Genomic DNA, 23791 nt, shown 5'->3' with positions numbered 1-23791 from the left:
CACTCATTCTCCAATTGATGGACATCCATTCATTTTCCAGTTTCTGGCCACTACAAAAAGGGCTGCCACAAACATTTTGGCACATACAAGTCCCTTTCCGCTCTTTAGTATTTCTTTGGGATATAAGCCCAATAGCAGCAATGCTGGAGCAAAGGGTATGCACAGTTTGATAACTTTTTGGGCATATTTCCAGATTGCTCTCCAGAATGGCTGGATTCTTTCACAACTCCACCAACAATGTATCAGTGTCCCAGTTTTCCCACATCCCCTCCAACCTTCATCATTATTTGTTCCTGTCATCTTAGCCAATCTGACAGGTGCTAATTATACACTATTTCAAAGTCCGATTATTTTTGTACAGCAAAACAACTATTTGGACATGTGTACATATATTTTATTTAATTTATACTCTGACATATTTAACATGTATTGGTTAACCTGCTGTCTGGGGAGGGGGGGAAGGAGGGGGAAAATTAGAACAAAAGATTTGGCAATTGTCAATGTTGTAAAATTACCCATGCATATATCTGGTAAATAAAAACTATTAAAATACACACACACACACACACACACACACACACACACACACACACACACACACAGACACACATCCCTACACACACCTACATACCCAACTTTAATTCTGTTTATTTATAACAGTTTATAGAAGCTGGAAACTGCAAGTATCTTTAATGTTTACCTTTATTTAATTCATATGCCTGTTTCTCACATTTAAAATTTTTTTTCTTAAGCTTTTTTATTTTCAAAATATATGCATGGGTAATTTTTTAACACTGACCTTTGTAAAACCTTGTGTTCCAATTTTTCTCCCTTTCCTCTTACCTCTTCCCCTAAATGGCAAGTTATCCAATATATGTTAAACATGGTAAAAATATATCTTAAATCCAATATGCATACATATTTACACAATTATTTTGATGTACAAGAAAAATCAGATCAAAAAGGGAAAAAATGAGAAAAAATAAAATGCAAGCAAACAATAACAAAAAAGTGAAAATACTATGTTGCAATCCACACAAAGATCCCACAATCCTCTCTCTGCTTGTAGATAGCTCTCTTCATCACAAGATCATTGGAACTGGTCTGAATCATCTCATTATTGTAAAGAGCCCACATCCATCAGAACTGATCATTTTGTTGTTGGTGTTGTACTATACTTTCCACTCTCACTTTAAATAGCTTACTTCCTGACCTTATGCTCCCATTCTTCCCTTCTCCATTCTATACCTTCTTATTCTTTTCTGCTCAATAATCTTAAAACATTTTAGAGTGTCTATTAAACAATAACAGAACTCCTTATCCTCTACTCAGTCTGACTCCAACCAACCTAGACAAACTGTATATATTTAGTATAATCTGTTTATATCCTATACTTGGAAGAAAGAACCTTGTCATTTTCCCTAATCTATTGAAAACCCCTTTAAGGCCCAATTCAGGTGGTATTTTCCACATTGTCACATAGCATAACTATCTATGAATGTTAATCTGTTATTAGACTGTATATTCCTTTATCTCTTACTTTAACTTTGTATCACATGATCTCCATGATGCTGGAAAGCTAGAAGGCACAGTGGATGGAATATAGGACCAGAAGACACAAAGACTTATCTTCCTGAATTCAAATCTGGTCACAAATCTGTGACCCTGGGCAAACCGCTCAACTGTGTTTACCTCAGTTTCCTCATCTTTCAAATGAGCTAGAGAAGGAAATGGCAAACCACTCCAGTATCTTGCCAAGAAAACTCCAAATGGCATCATGAAGTCAAATATGATTGAAATGACTGAACAACATCAAATGTTTAAGGTGTTAAGCACAAGATAATATTTTTACCTAATTTTAATATTGCTTTTTGGAGATAAGACTACCATGTTTGTATGAATTACTTCTTAATGGTAATTGTTTGCAAGGGATTATTTTGTAGTAGATGAGTGTTAGGCAGTGATGCTTCTTAATTTGTACCATGGAGGTAGATGCTGACTGTAAATACTTCTGAGAGAATGTTGTTTTTAATACCAATGTTTAAAGAAGGCCTTTGGTTAAACAAATGAAGCTTTTGAAAATCAAGATGAAGTTATACTATGCTATCTATTTTATCAGAAAAAAAGTTGCAATTTTAACTTAAATTCTATCAAGGATAGGATATTTTAATAATTAAAAATGTATAACTTATTTTCATAATTATTCATCTTGTTTTTAAGATAAAATATCAATAAATAAATTTCCATTAGAAGTAGAAACATTGGTCTTTTAAAAAGATATTCATTTTAATTGGGCTTTTTCCATATTAATTATTCTTGAATAAGACGAATTTATTTTTCTAATTTATTTAGATCGACAGTCAACAAGCACTCTTAAGTTTGACACTGTACTAGAGATACAAAGACAAAACAAAATTATTTTTGCCCTGAAAAATCTTATAATCAATCAGCTAAAAAGTATATTAAGCTCTATCTATGTGTCAGGCACTGTGTTAAGTGCTGGGAATGTAAGTGAAGGCAAAGGTTTGGTCCCCTACATTCAAGGATTTCACATTCTAACGAGGGAGATAACAAACAAATATCAAACTGTTCATGTTGTATATACTGATATATACATATATGTACTACACATACATATACATATACATACAGAGTAGACTATATGATACTTTCTGAAGAAAAACATCAGCCCTGGGAGAAATTGGGAAAGGCTTCCCATGGAAGGAGGGACTTGAGCTGAGTCTTGAAGGAAGCCAGGAGTCCAATAGTCCTAGGCATAAAGAACAATCCCTGAAGAGGCACCAAATTAGGAGATGGGTAATTATGTATGAGGAACAGTAAGCAAACCAATGTAACTAAATTAAGGGACCCTTTGTGTGGGGGATGTGGGGAATACAAAGTTAGTAATGATGATGATATAATAGTAGTGGGGATTTATATAATGCTTTAAGGTTTGCAGAGTGCTTTACAAATATCATCTCATTTGATCCTTAAAATAATACTAGAAGGTAGGTGCTACTATTAATTCCATTTTATAGATGAATAAACAAAAGAAGGCAGAGTTTAAGTGACTTATCTAGAGTCACACAGCTATTAACCATCTTTAATGGGTTGAATTCAGTTCTTCCTGATTCCAGATCTATCCTTTTTATCCCCTTACTATCTCTAGATAGTAAGGAACCTAAACAGGTAGGAAATGCTTTACTGCTGTGGTATTTAATGCTGAAGGATTTTATATTTGCTCCTAATGGTTATATGAAGTTTATCAAGTGGGAGGAGGGGTATGTATAACATTGAACTGAGCTTTAAAAAAATCACTTTGCCAATTGGGTGGAAGGAAGATGGATTAGAGTAGAGAGAGATGAAGAGACTTGGAGAAAGGAAACTACTGAGAAGATTAATGAACAGTAGTAGTCTAGGCAAGAAGAAACTATACTCTCATACAATCACACGCATTTGAGAACAATCTTGTTTTTGAAAAAAAAAAGAAAAGAAAAGAAAAGAAAAGGAAGAAAAATAGATACTTTTTATTTAATTTTCTCCAGTCAAGTCAGTATCTCTAAAAGAATTATTGGTTGTTAATTATCATGACAATGTGTATAAAGGATAATGTTTATACTTAGAGAAGGTAGGAAGGGAAGTATTAAAGAAATACAAGCAAAATTCTTAGTTGATTGATATCTGCTTTGTTTAGGCAATTATTAGACTTGTAAATAACTTATTATTTTTAATTTACTTTTTGCAAATATATGTTGAAAAAAATAAGATGCACAAATATTTGTAAAGATGTCACTTTTAATATACATATAGTTTATGTTGCTTAAAATTTAGTTAAATGATAGATAGTAACACAACATGATATAGATCTATGGAGGGAGATGATAAAGAATGGGACAGAGTGGGATGAAAGGGTAAGCAGAAAGATAGAGAAAAGTAAATGGGATAGACAGAGAGAAAGTGGGAGAGAGTAAAAGACGGAGGATGGAAGAAAAAGATGAAGCAAAGGGGAGAGAGAGTGATGAGGTAAGGGACAGCAAGAAGAGGTAATTGAGAAGGAGAGTCAAAGAGATGTGAGGAAGAAATTTACATTTACATTTCAGCTTATATTTGGGGCAATATGGGTCTTAATATGGTAGGCATTTAAGTAGAGGAGTGACAAGATCAGAGAGTTTGATGGGAAAACATCTTAGTAATCTTAGACAACTACTTGGAAGACAGATCGGAGAGGAAAGAGTGTGTAGGTATTGGTAGGAAATTCTTGAATAATATTTATATGCCATTACATAAATTTTGATTCTGGTTGTTTTTTTGTTTTGTTTTGTTTTGTTTTGTTTTGTTTTGTTTTGTTTTGTGTCTAATGTCACAGAATATGCAGTCTGAAAAAGGAAGGTTAGTAAAAATATTTTGGAAGGGTAGAGCCAACATGATGGAAGCAAAAAATGTAGTGAGCTTTTCCATCTTCCCTACACTTCTTCCAAACATTAGATTGAATCCTCATGAGTAAAAATCAAAGAAAACACAAAACCACAGTGAGTCATTTTTTCCAACCCAGGTCAGGACAGGGAGACACAAAAAGAATACTATATGCGTTCTAAGGATGAAGTTTGGCAAGACTGCATCATATAGAGTATGTCAGCAGAAGCTATGTACCAGGGCCAGGAGATATTTCAGACCTAGCACAGAAAAGCCTAAACTTGTGCAGGAGAGGTACTTCCTCGAGTTCTGTTATTTATTATTAATTTCTAGATCCCACATGTAGGGTAGATTGAGAAGGGAAGTAGATTAAACAGTCCAGGATGAAAAATAGGTGATGGGCTCTAAATCATATCAGTACATAAATTCAGAAGCAAGCACCTATGTAATTGGGACTCAATGAGTGGAACTCAGTCTCACTTCCTACTTCTAACCTTGTCTAAAGTCAAGAAAACCCAGGACAGAAACTCCAGATTAAAGCGAAGCCTAAAGTTCTGTTATGCTAAACTAGCAAAGGTTTTCAACTAGCTGATCATGCAAAGTTTAGTGCAGCCTATTAAAACTTCCAAGAAGGCAAATCCATAGGCCTATTGTTGCTCAGGACTTGCAAATCAGGATGGGGGACAATAATCAGAATTAGCCCTTAGATCAGATCATTTTGAGAGCACTAAAAACTTATAGGTCCAAAGCCTGAGATCCTGAAATAACAATATTTAGTGCCCCAAGAAAGCAAAAACAGGACCAAAAGCTCAGACAATACCATCAAAAGTGCACAGAACCTGGCCCAAATATGAAGGCATTAGGAAGTAGGTTGAAAGAATGAGCAAACTTTAAAAAAATTCCTACAGTAAAAAGCTATTATAGTTTACAAAAGCACCCAAGACACAAATACAGAAGATAATTTGAATATAAATATCCTAGAAAAAAAAAGAATATAAGATAACAACAAAGACAACTTTGCCAGCAAAAGAGTATAATCCCACTGAAGGGAGGGTAGGGAAAATGTATCTATAATGAAATCAAGAACCTCTAAGCATTTTGGATGGAAAGATCAGGGCTAAGCATATATTGTAAATCCATACACAGGAATCAAGAGGAACCTAATAAATAGGCAAACATGAATAAATAACCAAAAGGGACTAAACAAGATAAAGCACATTCTAATAGGAGAAGATGATATGTCTGACCCTTCTGAAATCTATCATCATCAGGGGTCACATAAAGAATCTAATGATACTATTATATCCTAATGAGCTTTAAAAAAATGTCAAAGGAGGAGAAGAGGAACAAATTAAATGAGGAAAGTTAGGGGAAATAATCTGACATAATTGGACTATGCAAGTAGAAATCTATAGTAAACTTCACTCACATGAGCTGGTCAAAGAAAAGACACACACACACACACACACACACACACACACACACACACAGAGATATATTTCATCCAACAAAGATGGGAGGAAAAGAAAGAAGAGAGGAGAATTAAAAGGAAGAGTAGGTCATGGAAATGATTAGTCATAAGTAAAACAAATTCTAAGTGTATAAAGAATATTTATAGATTTTTCTTCAAAAAATTGAAAACTGAATGGCTGGAACAATGACAACTGGAAAATGTCTGAACAGGTTGAGATATATATTTTATTGAATATTATTGTTTTGTAAGAAATGATCAAAGGGTAGTTGTAGAGAAATCTGGTAAGACCTGTATGAACTAATAGAGAATAGTCAACAGAACCAAAGAAACAATTTATATAATACCAACAATACTGTAAAAACAAACAACTTTAAAGATTGAGTAATTCTAATCATGATAATAACCAACCAATAAAGTGAAAGAGAGGTGAATGGACTCACAAGGATTTTGTTGCTCTTTCTTTCTCAATGATGGTGGAGAGAGGTGTTTTTTTTTTGTTTTTTTTTTAACTGGTTATTATGTTTTTAAAAAATGAAGATTTAGGAGCTCCCTAGTCATTATGAGCAAGGCTAATACAGAATAATATAGACATTCATTTAAATACTAACTGCATCTATAAAAATATAAGTACACTTTTTTACCATGCTAGATACAGTTGGTGTTCAATAAATATTTGCTGGATTGAATTCTTTGAAAAGAATATATATATATATATGTGTGTGTGTGTATATATATATATATGTATATATGTGTGTGTATATATATATATATATATTATGATTTGAGGAAGGACTAAACAAATTGTGGTATATATTCATTCTGGAATATTATTCTACAGGGAAAAAAAATCATGACTTCATTGATTTTATGGAGAGACTCCATAAAATGAAGAGAAAAATGAGCAGAATCATTATATACAGTAATAACAGAATTGTTTCAAGAATAACTATGAGATACCAAGTCATTCTGACAAACTAACCATAAAGATCCTATGCTGTTGGCATCTAGAAAAGAACACACATACACACACGTGTGTGTGCAGATTTGTGTCTAATAGTAGCCATCTTGAAGTCTGTAGGAGGGAAAGAAAAAAAATGAAAATTATATAATTCTGTTGTATATTTGAAAGGAATAGCAAGTTATATATGATGGATCTGCAATATTTGGTGCCATCCTCTCTTTTTCTATTCAACTTTGTTATAGAAATGTTTGCTTTATTTCTTAAGATCAGAATAAAATTAATAAATTGTAAAAATATTTTTAAAAAGAAATCTTTAATAAGTAGAATTATTAGTAATTTAGAAAATTTACTTGAGTGATGAGGTCAGAAGTCAGGCAACAAAGAGTGAGAGAAAAGGAAGTGGCAGCATCCTTTGAAGACATTCTTCTCAATGAGTTTAGTCACCAAAGTGGAAAGAGAGATAGGATTAGAGCAGAGAGAGATGGACCACATGAATTATTTTTTTTTTTTGAGAACAGAAAAGATATGCACATTTATAGGCAGTGGAGAAAGCAACCAATAAGTACTGAGCAAGATTAGCAAGAGTAGGGAAGATACTGAGAGGGGAATCTAGAGAAGTCAGGAGGTAATTGAATCACTTGCACAGTAAAGGAGTTTGCTTTAGTAAGGAGAAAAGTTACCTCTTCAAGTGAAACAAGAGTGAAGGAAGAAATAGGCAGGTGAAATAATGAACAGGATAGAAGAATGGTCTCTTTTTTTTTTTTTTCCAGTGAAATAGGAGGTAAGATTTTCAGCTGAACAAGTTACAGTATGTCTAAAGAGGGATGGAAAGGTGGTAAATGAGACGGTGAATCTATTAGGATGATGAAAAAAGATTTCCTTCCTATAGTGAGGTTCCCAGTTGAGATTATATTAATATAAATTATTTGCTGGAATAAAGAATTTAAACATTTACTTTCATATATACTCTTTCTGAATGTAGCATGATACAAAACTAAGAAACATCTAGTAGTTTTAATTTTACCTTTTTAAAAAGAAAGTGAAATGTTGATTAGCACATAAATAGTGAAAAATTACAAAAGAAAGGAATGAGCTAGTTCTAAATTTATTATCCTATCTATGATCTGGCAGCTATTTCCTATAAACTAGTCTTATTTCAAAATCCAAGTTACCCAAGTAATTGTTTATTTAAAAGCTTTTAAAATTATTTAAATCCACTCTCACCTCATTAAAAAGGGAGAAGAGGAAAAGGGAAAAGGGAAAGAGTAATAAGGGAAGGGTACAAGAAAGGTAAAGGGATTTAAAGGGAGGAGGGAGGGATACTAAAGAGGGAGGGCTGTGTGACACAAGTGGGGCCCATAAGTTTAATACTGGGCAAGGGGTTCAGGGGAGACAAGGGGAAAAAAAAGCATAACCTGGGGATAATATGATGGCAGGAAATACAGAAATAGTCATTTTAACTGTAAATGAATAGAATGAACTTTCCCATTAAGTGGAAGGGGATAGAAGACTGGATCAAAAGTCAGAAGCCTACAATATGTTGTTTACAGGAAACACATTTAAAGCATACAGAGTAAAGGTAAAAAGGATGGAGCAGAATATATTATGCTTCAGGTGAAGTAAAAAAACTACTAAATTAATAAATAAAACTAAGAATTGGTTTTATGAAAAAAACAATAAAATAGATAAAACTTTGGTAAATCTGATTAGAAAAAGGAAAGAGGAAAATCAAATTGTTAACCTTAAAAATGAAAAGGGAGAACTTTTCCATCAATGATGAGGAAATTAGAGTAATAATTAGGAGATACTTTGCTCAACTTTATACCAATAAATTTGATAACCTAAGTGAAATGGATGACTACCTCCAAAAATATAGGCTTCCCAGATTAACAGAGGAGGAAGTAAATTGCTTAAATAGTCCCATTTCAGAAAAAGAAATAGAACAAGCTATTAATCAACTTGCTAAGAAAAAATCTCTAGGACCAGATGGATTTACATGTGAATTCTATCAAACATTTAAAGAACAATGAGGCCCAATGTTATATAAACTATTTGAAAAAACAGGGAATGAAGGAATCCTACCAAATTCCTTTTATGACACAGACATGGTACTGATATCCAAACCAAGTAGGTTGAAAACGGAGAAAGAAAACTACAAACCAATTTCCCTAATGAATATTGATGCTAAAATTTTAAATAAGATATTAGCAAAAAGACTACAGAAAATCATCCCCAGGATAATACATCACGATCAAGTAGGATTTATACCAGGAATGCAGGGCTGGTTCAATATTAGGAAAACTATCAGTATAACTGGCCATATTAATAAGCAAATTAACAAAAACCATATGATCATCTCAATAGATGCAGAAAAAGCATTTAATAAAATCCAATATCCATTCCTATTAAAAACACTTGAGAGTACACAATTAAATGGACTTTTCCTTAAAATAGTCAGTAGCATCTATTTAAAACCATCAGTAAGCATCATATGTAATGGGGATAAACTGCAACCATTCCCAATAAGATCAGGAGTGAAACAAGGGTTGCCCACTATCATCATTACTATTCAATATTGTATTAGAAATACTAGCTTTGCGATATAGTGTTTGACAAAACCAAAGATACCAACATTAGGGATAAAAATTCATTATTTGAAAAAAAACTGTTGGGAAAACTGGAAATTAGTATGGCAGAAATGAGATATGGATCCACACTTAACACTATATACTAAGATAAGATCAAAATGGGTCCATGATTTAGGCATAAAGAATGAGATCATAAATAGATTAGAGGAACAGAGGATAGTCTACTTCTCAGACATGTGGAGGAGGAAGGAATTTATTACCAAAGGAGAACTAGAGATCATTATTGATCACAAAATAGAAGATTTTGGTTACCCCAAATTAAAAAGCTTTTGTATAAACAAAACTAATGCAAACAAGATTAAAAGGGAAGTAAGAAATTGGGAACATATTTTTACAGTTAAAGGTCTTGATAAAAGCCTCATTTCCAAAATATATAGAGAACTGACTCTAATTTATAAGAAATCAAATCATTCTACAATTGATAAATGGTCAAAGGATATGAATAGACAATTTTCAGATTATGAAATTGAAATTATATCCACTCATATGAAAGTGTTCCAAATCACTACTGATCAGAGAAATGCAAATTAAGACAACTCTGAGATACCACTACACACCTGTAAGATTGGCTAAGATGAACAGGAAATAATAATGATGAATGTTGGAGGGGATATGGGAAAACTGGGACACTGATGCATTGTTGATGGAGTTATGAAAAAAGCCAACCATTCTGGAGAACAATCTGGAATTATGCCCCAAAAATTATCAAATTGTGCATACCCTTTGATCCAGCAGTGCACTACAGGGCTTATATCCCAAAGAAATACTAAAGAAGGGAAAGAGACCTGTATGTGCCAAAATGTTTGTGGCAGAATTTTTTGTAGTGACTAGAAATTGGAAAATGAATGGATGACCATCAATTGGAGAATGGTTGGGTAAATTATGATATATGAATATTATGGAATATTATTGCTCTGTAAGAAAATGACCAGCAGAATGAATACAAAGAGGCTTGGAGAGACTTACATGAACTGATGCTGAGTGAAATGAGCAGAACCAGATCACTATACACCTCAACAATGATACTGTATGAAGACATATTATGATTGAAGTGGATATCTTCAACATAAAGAAGATCCAATTCAGTTACAGTTGATCAATGATGGACAGAAAAAGCTACACCTAGAGAAGGAACACTGGGAATTGAGTATAAAATGTTTGCACTATTGTATTTCTACACAGGTTACTTAAACCTTCGGAATCCAATTCTTAACGGGCAACAAGAGATTTGGTTTTACACACATATATTGTATTAAGGATATACTGTAACACATTTAATATGTATGGGATAGCCTGTCATCTAGGGGAGGGAGGAGAGGGAGGGAGGAGAAAATTTGGAAAAGTGAATACAAGGGATAATCTTGTAAAAAAAATTACCCATGCATATGTACTGTCAAAAAAATAATTATAAAATTAATAATAAAAAAATAATAATTCTACAGCCAAAAAAAAAAAAAAAAAAGAAATGCTAGCTTTGGCAAGAGAGTAAAGGAATTAGAGTAGGTAATGAGGAAACCAAATGATCACTCTTTGCTGATGATATGATGGTATACTTAGAGCACCCCAAGATTCTACTAAAAAGCTATTAGAAATAATCCACACCTTTAGCAAAGTTGCAGGATACAAAATAAACCCACATAAATCATCAGCATTCTTATATGTCACTAACAAAATCCAACAGTTAGAATTACAAAGAGAAATTCCATTTAAAGTAACTATCGATAGTATAAAATATTTAGGAATCTCCTCTGCTAAGGGAAAATAAAAAACTATATGAGCAAAACTACAAAACACTTTCCACACAAATTAAGTCTGATTTAACCAATTGGAAAAATATTAAATGATCTTTGATAGGGCAAGCAAATATAACAAAGATGACAATACTAAACTAATCTATTTATTTAGTGCTATACCAATCAGACTCCCAAAAAAACTACCTTAATGACCTAGAAAAAATAACAACATAGTTCATATGGAAAAACAAAAGGTCAAGAATTTCAAGGGAATTAATGAAAAAAAAAAATCAAATGAAGGTGGCCTAGTTGTACCAGAACTAAAATTATATTACAAAGCAGTAGTTACCAAAAGCATTTGGTATTTGCTAAGAAATAGACTAGTTGATCAGTGGAATAGGTTAGGTCCAAAGGACAAAATAATCAATAATTTAATAATCTAGTGTTTGACAAGCCCAAGGAACCCATCAGCTTTTGGGATAAGAACTCACTATTTGACAAAAATTGCTGGGAAAATTAGAAATTAATATGGCAGAAACTAGGCATTGACCCACACTTAACACTGTACACCAAAATCAGGTCAAAATGGGTTCATGACCTAGGCATAAAGAATGAGATTATAAATAAAATAGAATATAGGATAGTTTACCTTTCACACCTATGGAAGAGGAAGGAATTTATGGCCAAAGAAGAACTAGAGATCACTATTGACCACAAAAGAAAAAACTTTGATTATATCAAATTGAAAAGTTTTTGTACAAACAAAACTAATGCAGATAAGATTAGAAGGGAAACAATAAATTGGGAAAACATTTTTACAGTCAAAGGTACCAATAAAAGCCTCATTTCCAAAATATATAGAGAATTGACTCTAATTTATAAGAAATCAAGCCAGTCTCCAATTGACAAATGGCCAAAGGATATGAACAGACAATTCTCAGATGAAGAAATTGAAACTATTTCTAGCCATATTAAAAAATGCTCCAAGTAATTATTAATCAGAGAAATGCAAATTAAGACAATCTGAGATACCACTATATACCTGTCAGACTGGCTAGAATGACAGGTAAAGATAATGTGGAATGTTGGAGGGGATGTGGGAAAACAGGGATACTGATACATTGTTGGTGGGATTGTGAATACATCTAGTCATTCTGGAGAGCAATTTGGAACTATGCTCAAAAAGTTATCAAACTGTGCATTCCCTTTGACCCAGCAGTTTTACTACTGGGCTTATATCCCAAAGAGATCTTAAAGATGGGAAAGGGACCTGTATGTGCAAGAATGTTTGCGGGGAAAATGGCTAATAAATTGTGGTTTATGAATGCTATGGAATATTATTGTTCTGTAAGAAATGACCAATAGGATGATTTCAGAAAAGCCTGGAGAGACTTGCATGAACTGATGCTGAGTGATGCTGTGAGCAGTACCAAAAGATCATTATATACTTCAACAACAATACTATATGATGATCAATTCTGATGGATGTGGCCATTTTCAACAATGAGATGAACCAAATCAATTCTAATAGAGCAGTGATGAACTGAATCAACTACACCCAGCGAAAGAACTCTGGGAGATGACTATGAACTACTACATAGAATTCCCAATCCCTCTATTTTTGTCCCCCTGCATATTTGATTTCCTTCACTGGCTAATTGTACACTATTTCAAAGTCCGATTCTTTTTGTACAGCAAAACAACTGTTTGGACATGTATACATATAATGTATTTAATTTATACTTTAACATATTTAACATGTATTGGTCAACTTGCCATTGGGGGCTTGGGGGGGGGAGAAGGAGGGAAAAAATTGGAACAAAAGGTTTGGCAATTGTCAATGCTGTAAAATTATTCATGCCTATATCTGGTAAATAAAAACTATAGTTAATAAAAAAGATAAAAAATAAAATAAATTATTTAAATCAAATAATCTATGTTACAAAGTACAAGGTAAACTTTTACGGGAAAGATTGTCTTTGCTTTCTGTATTTGTGTCCCCACTGCTTAACATAGCGCTTGGCACACAGTGAGTACTTAATAAAAGCTTTTCTTTCCTTCAAATGGTAGTTCCACCCACAATCCCTATCCCAATAGCAGAAAACAAGATTTTCTTCTTTTTACCTGGTGGGTTCTGACGATGCCAATTAGGTGACTTGATGACATTTGTGGATCCTGAAGGTTTGAAAGCTGCTGCAGTGGTGAGGCTGGCCACTCCAGGTCTAGAAGCAACAAGACTTTCTAGGCCCTGTGGCATGTTTTTGGATGAGGCCACAGTAGAAGCTGGAGGCTGGGAGGGGTCCTGAATATTGCTAGGTAGGGACAGAAAGGAATAATTCATTTTTTGAGAGAATGCAGCAGTGCTAATAAAAGTCAGGAAAAAAAATCTCAACTCTGTATAATGCTTTAATAAAATAGTAATAATAAGAATAGGCATCATAATCCTCTCATTTGAGGTTCATAATTACCCAATAAAGGTATTACCAATTGCAGTTTACAGATGTAGGAACTGAGGCTTGCAATTAAATAATCTGCCCATTAACTAAATCACTGTCTCTTCTTCTCTCCTCTTCATTATTTTTCCAGTCCACCACACAATTTCCTTAACATTTAAAGAATGTTGTCACAACATTTTGATGAGGTGAGCAAATTAAGAAGAATCATTATCTCTGATTTATATATAAGGAAACTGAGTTTCAGTGACTTTTCTACAGTTAAATAGCTAATTCTAGTTGAAACTAAGCCTCAAAACTTTCTTCCTACTCTAAGACTAATGTTCTTTTTATTAGACTCCTCCTCCATGAATTTTTTTTTTAAGCCTACCAAGCTAAGACAAAGTCTAAACACTGAGTCTAAATCTGAAAAACTGTCATTGTCTTTTAAAAAGCCAATAATAAGCTACTGCCTTCTCCCCTTACTCTGGAAGTTCTTTAAGTCTGATCTAAAGAAGCTCCTATTCAGTTTGAAATCAGACTTGGCCTTGTGGAGAATAAATAAGATCTTTCTAAGAGCAATATCCTTTCAAATTAGAAATGCCCCACAGGACAGGGCTAACAAAAAGCAGAATTTAATATTCAAAAATAAATAAATAAATACAAGATCTCTATGTACAAGCTGTTTGAAATAATGTACTTAAATTTTTTTTAAAAATTAGGATAATTAAAAGTAACTGCATGATTGTACATTTCTTTTTTTTAAATCTTGGTTCGAGGATCTATCTATCTATCTATCTATCTATCTATCTATCTATCTATCTATCTATCTGCCATTTTGGCAAATTACCAAAATTAATTTAAAAAAACTGCTATGTGGAAACAGGATTATAATTGAATAGTCTGCTCATTGACTAAATCACTGTCTCTATTTTCTCTTTATTTATTTTTTCAGTCTACCATACAATTTCTTTAACATTTTAAGAATGTTGTCACAACATTGTATATATACAAATTTCCTCATTAGCCATATTCAGGAAGGAAGTAAAGGAAGAAAAAGAGAAAAAAAAATGCTTCAGTTTGCATTGAGTCCTTCTCTCTCTGGAGGTGGATACCAATTTTTTTTTTTTTTAACCATGAGTCCTTTGGAACTGTGGTGGGTCATCATGCTGATCAGTTATTAAATCTTTCTCATCCTTACAATATGGATTATGTAGTGTTCTTCTAGCTCTGCACACTTCACTTTGCAATAGTTCATATAAGATCTCCCAGGTTTTTCTGAAGCCATCTTCTTTGTCATTTCTTATAATACAACAGTATTCCATTACAATCATATACCAAAACTTGTTCAGTCATTCCCCAACTGATGAGCTTCCTCTCAATATCCAATTCTTTACCATCACAAAAAGAGCAAAAAGCAAGCAAGCAATTAATTACATGTTAATTTCAATTTGCAAAAGTTATGGCATCTGGAATCAGATAAAGCAGCAGCAGCTATGATTCCTGAAAATAATTACTGAAATTCTCATTAAATCAACTTGTCAGAAAGTGACACAGTCAGCCCCTTTAAGGAGAAGGTCTTGCTGAACAGCTTGTCTTTTTCTGAATAGTACTAACGTTTGCTAGCATTCCCAGCAATTAGTGATGACCAGGCAAAGCTCTTCTTCCCCTTTCTCTTGGCCTTTTGGGGAAAACAGCTTTTATCTCCAGACTTGCTTCAGTATGGTTGATTTCTAGTGCAGACATACATAAGTTCTAATGCATTAAAAATAGGCTTTGGTTATTTAGGGCTGAGGCTCATTCTACTTTACAAATGTGTTGCCTTTCTCAGTTATCCAGAAAAAAATATAAAACTAAATATTCATCTCAGTCCATTTTACTTCCCCCACCTCCCTCATCCAGTTCACCAGAATAATATTGACTCCTTGAAGGTAGCCGTTGTTGGCTTTTTGTCTTGGCACTCAGAGCAGGTCCTTAATCTTTGCTGCTGTGTAGAACTGGTTGAGCTGTTGCAGATTTTCCTTCAAAATGTATCCTATTCCTTTCGTTTAGCCATTGCCAGAATCTTGAAATATGGCACTTCTCTTCTAAACAATTTCCTTGCCAAGAGTCTCTTCTCTCTCCAAATCCAGCCAGAAACACCACAGAAAGATTTAATTAGCTAGCATTTTTAACAACCCCCTAACTCTCAGTCAAAGAAATAATTCCAGTGGCTTTTCTACAGTGGTACTTCCCAAACTATGCAATGTAAATAATTTCAATACAAGCAATACTTTCCTTCTTAAATATTAAGAATACTTAGGTGGTACTTTTCTGATGCAAAAATAAGTCTTAATTTCATAGAATCACGTATTTAGAATTAGAAGGAACTATATAAGCCATTATTTAGTTTATCTACTCTTTTTTACCTAGGAAGGAAACAAATGGCCTAAAGGGATTAAGCACCTTGTCCAAGGTCATACAGGTAATAAATAAGTCTTAGAGAAAAGATTTGAACTTAGGTAACAAGCCTGACCAACTCTTCCTGCACTTATAATTAAGGACTTCAATTTGTTAATTTCTCCTCAAATACTCTTGTTTCCAAATTAATCAAATTCCTCAATTTTTTTTTTTTTTTTTTTTTTTTTTTAATTTTAAGGCAATCAGGGTTAAAGTGCCTTGCCTAGGGTCATAAAGCAAATACATGCCTAAGGTACAATTTGAACTCAGGTCCTTTTGACTCCAATTCCAATGCTTTATCCACTACACCACTAATTGCCTTAACTTTTTAACCTCTATTCCATCATATGCAGGTGTGTGGGACTGGTAGGGTGCAAGACTCCCTTCCCAACCCAATTAACTAATCAGAGACATCATCAGGTACAAAGAGAAAGCATTTATTTAATCCCTGCAGGGAGAAGCCCAGACACACACCTGGGAGCCATCCCAACTTCCGCCATTTGCTCCTGGAACCTGACCAGCTTCTGGCTTGTCCAGGGTTCAAAAGCAAAGACTTGAGCCTTCTCATTGGATAGACTAATAGGATGTAACCATCCTTGACCAATGATCACTAATGCTGGCTGTCTCCAAAAGGTCGTGCCACTTCCTGCAACTTCCTATATCTCAGGTTCAAAGTCCATTCCTCCAGAGAACAAATGACCTCTCAAGGTCCCAAAGTTCTGGGAACAGGGATCATGTGACAATTCTGAGAAATACTTCATCCAATCAATCCCATTCACAGGGATGATCATATTTCTTGGCCATATCATCCCCTTGATCATATATCATTACCCACTTTCTTCATAGGTTCCTTCCCTGACAATGTCACTCAGAAAAGTGTGTATTAAGAGCACTTACATGTAGGAAATCACAAATCCTTGCAGTAAGCTACATCCAAAGAAACTGTGGAAATATGGAGTTTGTTCACTCTTTTTTCACTCTTCATTTCTCCCTCTCCCAGATAAAGTCTGAAGTAAAGTGCTAAAGAGGTAAGGCTCCTGGCTACTTAGATATCTCCAGGGCTTTATGGTATTTTTTAAATCCCAAATGTCAAATACAAATACCCATGTGTGTGCACACACATGCACATACACACACATAGAGCAATTACAAAAGTTTTAAAATGACTTGAGCTTACTACATTCATGATGAAGGAAACAAAAGTTAACTTTCAATGTCAGCAACCTAATTTATCTTGAGTTTAAATACCAGTAATACATTTGTTTAGTTATTTCAGCAAATAAAGTTCAGCTGCCAAAAGGGGACATTTGAAAGTCACAAGCTGGTGAGCAGGGACTCAGTTCTTGAAATTGTATAAGATTTCATGTTTCAAGGTCTACTTGCTGCATTGCTCTTGTACAATCAAGCTTTGTGCTGCTTATTTTATATTAGCAGTCAACTGACCATCTTACTGGTAAGGAAACAGTTAAATAAGGTACAGTTAAATAATTTGGCCAAGTTTAAAGTGGAAGTTAGTTGCAGTCAGAAGTAGAACTCAGGTCTTCTAGACTTCCAAGTCACAATGCCCTGGAGGCCTCTGAATTTACATATTTTACACGATCTTACTACATATCTAGTGATTGTTTTGTTGTTGTTTTTTTTTTCATTTTATTTTGTGGTTCCACTGAAATGGAGAACTTTGAAACCTAATAATACAAGTATTGTACAAGTGTTCTTAGCTTCAGGAGACTCTGGGAGGTTATATAATGTGACGAGAATTGCCATTATGTTTCACAGATAGCCCTTGCACCAAGGGCTTACTGACCTCAAAGCTAGCTTTCCAGTCATGCTTCAGGATGCCTCTCTATTTCATTTTCTTAAAGACATAGTAAAAAATCATTTATTCAGGGAACAAAAGTATAAACATTGTAGGTTAAAAAGTGAGAGCTTTCTCATCTTAATTTCTATACTCTTTGAAAAAAAATATCTCGGGGGACAGAGCCAAGATGACAGAGAAGGCACACTCAACTTTCTAAGCTCCTCTCATATCCTCATTACCAATTTTTAAAATCTGCCTCAAAACTAGCGCTTGACTGATAAGGTTCCCAAAGATTAGAAGTACAACAATTTACCAGCCAAAGATAATCTGGAATATCACCAGAAAAGGTTTGTCCTGAGTGGCGAGAAAAGACCAGCGCAGGCAGGGATAGAATTGGAATGGGGTGGCCTCCGTGGTTGGAAGGTTTACATAGAGCTCTCTGCCATAGCCTGACTGTTTTGCTTTGGTTGCGGAGTAGTGGACTAGCAGAAAAATTAGAGCCAAGGGTAGAGGGTACTCTGAAGGATTCCAGAGCTTAACAGGATCTGGCTTTGCCCACCCAGGACCAGAAGTGACTCAGCGCAAACCATAACACAGCATTCTGTAGCTAGGGGCTCTTGTGAGGGAAAGGGGACAGTCACAAATCTGCACAGCAGGGGGCACAGCCTGGGGCAGCCTCTCATCTGCACAGGGGGGCTTGGCCTGGGGCAGTAGAATTTCTCCAGCTGGATTACCAGTTAGAGACACTTCAGGTGCATGAGGAATAGGGCAACTGTTAATACTCAAACTGGGCTTTTGTGGGGGGCAGTGATACTTTCGCTGCTTAGCCTCTAGCCCCAAGGCAGTCACTAATCCTCACAGCAGGGTATCCTCACAGGGCACTTATGCAGCCCAATCTGAGATACTCAGGCCTAGTCACTTCTCTTCTAGTGTGGAGCTCTTCCCAGAGCACTCCCACAACTGGGCTGCTCCTTGCAGCCCATTGAGAGGACAGCTACAGTCTATACCCCTATCCTTGCTCTACAGAGGAAGCTGGTAAGCTCCTTGCCCTGAAGGTAGGCCCTAAAGGCTTTAAAAAAATGAGTAAAAAAAATCAAAAGGATCATTGATTGCTTCTACACAGAAAGAGAACAGGTTTTCAACCCTGAGGAGACTAACAACAGACAGTCTCCAGATAATTGTTGGTCCCCAACACAAAAGGCTCTCCTAGAGGAAACTATTTAAAAAATCTTAAAAGCGAACTAGAAGAAAAATGGGGAAAGGAAAGAGAAGCTATACAAGAGAGCAACAACTTCCTGAAATGTGAATTAGAAAAGGTAAAGATCTCCCAAGAAAGTAGGATTTGTGAACTGGAAAAGATAAAGAATTTCCAAGACAGTAGGATTTGTAAATTGGAAAAAGAATATAACTCAGTATTTAAAAAAAAAAAAAAATTAGTGAAATGGAAAAAAATTCCATAGAGCAAAACTCATTTAAAAATTCAATTGGACATATACAAAAAGAAGTAAAAAAAAAACTAATGAAGAAAATAACTCATTAAGAATCAGAACTGAACAAACAGAAATGAATGAGTCATTGAGACATCAAGAATCATTCAAGCAAATAAAAAAAAAAATGAAAAACTAGAAAAAATGTGAAAAACAACAGACCTAGAAAATAGATTTAGTAGAGATAATCTGAGGATCATTGGACTTCCCTAAAATTATGATGAAAAAAAAAAAGCCTACATACTATTTTACAGGAAATTATCAAAGAGAATTGCCCAGATGTAATAGAATTAGAAGGTAAAATAGGCATTGAAAGAATTCATCGAACACCTTCTGTAAAAGACTGTAAAATAAAAACTGCAAGGAATATTGTGGCAAAATTTCAGAACTATCAAACTAAGGAAAAAATGTTACAAGCAGCCAGAAAAAACAATTCAAATGCCTAGGAGCCACAATAAGGATCACCCAAGATCTGGCTGCTTCCACATTAAAGGATCAAAGAGCATGGAATTTGATATTCCAAAAGGCAAAAGAACTTGGCATGCAACCAAGAATAAACTACCCAACTAAGTTGAGCATTTTCTTCTATGGAAGAAGATGGACATTTAATGAAACAGATGAATTCCATTTGTTTCTAAGGAAAAAAAAAAACCAGATCTAAACAAAAAATTTGATTTCCAACCACAGGAATCAAGAAAAGCAGAAAAAGGTAAAAAGAACTCTTGAGAATTGTATTTCCGTTGTGGATATACATAAAGAGTACATATATAATTTGATTTTGCTGATATAACATGGAAAAGGGAAGTAGAAATGGAATGGGGATAGAAAAAGGAAACCTATCATATCTGAGGGAATTTAGTTTAATTTAATTTAATTTAGAGAGGGAGAGGAACATTGTGTGAATCTTACTCTCATCAGAGTTGGCTCAAAGACAAAATAATTGACATATTTGTTTTAAAGAGAAACTTCTCTCACCCCATTAAAAAGTAAAAGAGGAAAAATGAAAAGGAAAAGAGTAATAAGGGAAGGGAACAAGAAAGGGGGAAGGGATTCAAAGGAGGGGAGAGGGAGGGACTCTAAAGAGGGAGAGCTGCATGATGCCAGTGGTGCCCATAAGTTTAATATTGGGAAAAGGGGTAAGGGGGGGCAAGAAAAAGAAAAGCATATTCTGGGGATAATAAGATGGCAGAAAATACTGAATTAGTAATTTTCACTATAAATGTGAATGGGATGAACTCTCCCATTAAGTGGAGGCAGATAGCAGACTGGATCAAAAGTCAGAACCCTACAAGATGTTGTTTACAGGAAACTCCCTATTAAAGCAGGGAGATACATACAGAGTAAAGGTAAAAGGTTGGAGCAGAATCTATTATGCTTCAGGTAAAGCCAAAAAAGCAGGGGTTGACATCCTTATCTCAGATCAAGCAAAAGCAAAAATTGATCTAATTAAAAGAGATAAGGAAGGAAACTATATCCTGCTAAAAGGTAGCACAGACAATGAAGCCATAGCAATACTAAGCATATATGCACCAAGTGGCATAGCATCTAACTTCCTAAAGGAAAAGTTAAGAGAGTTGCAAGAAGAAATAGACAGCAAAACTATAATAGTGGGAGATCTCAACCTTGCACTCTCAGAATTAGATGAATCAAACCACAAAACAAATAAAAAAGAAATTAAAGAGGTAAATAGAACATTAGAAAAACTAGGTATGATAGACCTTTGGAGAAAACTTGAATAGTGACAGAAAGGAGTATACTTTCTTCTCAGCAGTTCATGGAACCTATACAAAAATTGAACATATATTAGGACATAAAGATCTCAAAATTAAATGCAGGAAGGCAGAAATAGTAAATGTCTTCTTCTCAGATCACAATGCAATAAAAACTACATTCAATAAGACGTTAGGGGTAAATAGACCAAAAAGTAATTGGAAACTGAATAATCTTATCTTAAAGAATGACTGGGTGAAACAGCAAATTATAGAAATAATTAATAATTTCACTCAAGATAATAACAATGATGAGCCATTATACCAAAAAATTTATGGGATGCACCCAAAGCAGTAATTTTACATGTTTATATCTTTAGAGGCTTACTTGAATAAAATAGAGAAAGAAAAGATCAATGAATTGGGCTTAAAAACTTAGAAAGCTAGAAAAAGACCAAATTAAAAACGCCCAATCAAATATTAAACTTGAAATTCTAAAATTAAAAGGAGAAATTAATAACATTGAAAATAAAAAAACTACTGAATTAATAAAGAAAAAGAGAGATTTGAAAAAGGAAAGAGGAAAATCAAACTGTTAGCCTTAAAAATAAAAAGGGAGAACTTTCCACTAATGAAGAAATTAGAGCAATAATTAGGAGTTCCTTTGCTCAACTTTATAGGAATAAATTTGATAACCTAAGTGAAATGGATGACTACCTCCAAAAATATAGGCTTCCCAGATTAACAGAGGAGGAAGTAAATTGCTTAAATAGTCCCATTTCAGAAAAAGAAATAGAACAAGCTACTAATCAACTCCCTAAGAAAAAATCCCCAGGACCAGATTGATTTATGTGTCAATTCTACCAAACATTTAAAGAACAATTAACTCCAATGCTATATAAACTATTTGAAAAAATAGGGAATGAAGGACTCCTACGAAATTCCTTTTATGACACAGACATGGTACTGATATCTAAACCAGGTAGGTTGAAAACAGAGAAAGAAAATAATAGAACAATCTCCCTAATGAATATTGATGCAAAAATCTTAAATAAAACATTAGCTATCTATCACCATTACTATTTAATATTGTATTAGAAATGTTACCTTTGGCGATGAGTTGAAAAAGAGATTAAAGGAATTAGAGTAGGCAATGAGGAAACCAAATTATCACTCTTTGCTGATATGATAGTCTACTTAGAGATCTACAGAGATTCTACTAAAAAGCTATTAGAAATAATCCACAACTTTAGCAAAGCTGCAGGATACAAAATAAACCCATATAAATCAACATTCTTATATATCACTAACAAAATCTAACAGTTAGAGTTACAAAGAGAAATTCCATTTAAAGTAACTATCGATAGCATAAAATATTTAGGAATCTATCTGCCAAGGGAAAATCAGAAACTATATGAGAAAAACTATAAAATACTTTCCAAACAAATAAACTCAGATCTAACCAATTGGAAAAATATTAAATGTTCTTGGATAGGGCGAGCAAATATAATAAAGATGACAATGCTACCTAAACTAATCTATTTATTTAGCGCTATACCAATTAAGAGTCCCAAAAAACTATTTTAATGACCTAGAAAAAATAACAACAAAATTCATATGGAAAAACAAAAGATCAATTATTTCAAGGAAATTAATTGAAAAAAAAAATCAAATGAAGGTGGCCTAGATGTACCAGATATAAAATTATATTATAAAGCAGCGGTTCCTAATACTACTTGGTATTGGCTGAGAAATAAACTAGTTGATCAGTGGAATAGGTTAGGTTCAAAGGACAAAACAGTCAATAACTTTAATAATCTAGTCTTTGACAAATCCAAAGACCCCAGCTTTTGGGATAAGAACTCACTGTTTGACAAAAATTGCTGGGAAAATTGGAAATTAATATGGCAGAAACTAGGTATTGACCCACACTTAACACTGAAAACCAAGATAAGATCAAAACTATCTGTTTTTGTCATAAAGAATGAGATTATAAATAAATTAGAAGAACATAGAATAGTTTACCTCTCAGACCTGTGGAAGAAGAATGACTTTATGTCCAAAGAATAACTAGAAATCATTATTGATCACAAAATGGAAAATTTTGATTATATCAAATTGAAAAGCTTTTGTACAAACAAAACTAATACAGACAAGATTAGAAGGGAAGCAAAAACTGGGAAAATATTTTAGGGCCAAAGGCTCTGATAAAGGGCTCATTTCCAAAATATAGAGAGAAATGACTTTAATTTATAAGAAATCAAACCATTCTCCAATTGATAAATGGCCAAAGGATATGAACAGACAATTCTCAGATGAAGAAATTGAAATTATTTCTAGCCATATTAAAAAATGCTCCAAGTCATTATTAATCAGAGAAATGCAAATTAAGACAACTCTTGAGATACCACTATATACCTGTCAGATTGGCTAGAATGACAGGGAAAGATAATGCAAAATGTTAGAGGGGATGTGGAAAAACAGGGAAAAACATTGTTGGTGGTATTGTGAATACATCTAGCCATTCTGGAGAATGTTTTGGAACTATGCTCAAAAAGTTATCAAACTGTGCATTCCCTTTGACCCAGCAGTTTTACTACTGGGCTTATATCCCAAAGAGATTTTAAAGGGAAAGGGACGTGTATGTGCAAGAATGTTTGTGGCAGCCCTCTTTGTAGTGGCCAGAAACTGGAAACT

At 34.0% G+C, this 23791-nt stretch overlaps 1 protein-coding gene across 4 annotated transcripts in view; it reads right to left on the bottom strand.

Annotated features, from left to right (window-relative positions):
• PDLIM5 (PDZ and LIM domain 5) overlaps nt 1-23791 on the bottom strand; it is a 246660-nt gene that overhangs the window by 52299 nt on the left and 170570 nt on the right. For all 4 annotated transcript variants that reach the window (XM_074272910.1, XM_074272913.1, XM_074272912.1 and 1 more), the window contains exon 8: nt 13354-13541. In XM_074272910.1, the coding sequence (XP_074129011.1) occupies nt 13354-13541 (188 nt within the window). The remainder of the gene's footprint in view (nt 1-13353; nt 13542-23791) is intronic.

The sequence above is a fragment of the Sminthopsis crassicaudata genome, chromosome 6 (assembly GCF_048593235.1).
Source record: "Sminthopsis crassicaudata isolate SCR6 chromosome 6, ASM4859323v1, whole genome shotgun sequence".
Taxonomy (NCBI): Eukaryota; Metazoa; Chordata; class Mammalia; order Dasyuromorphia; family Dasyuridae; genus Sminthopsis; species Sminthopsis crassicaudata.
Note: the sequence above shows the minus strand (reverse complement) of the source record. Positions and strands in the feature narration are given on the sequence as shown.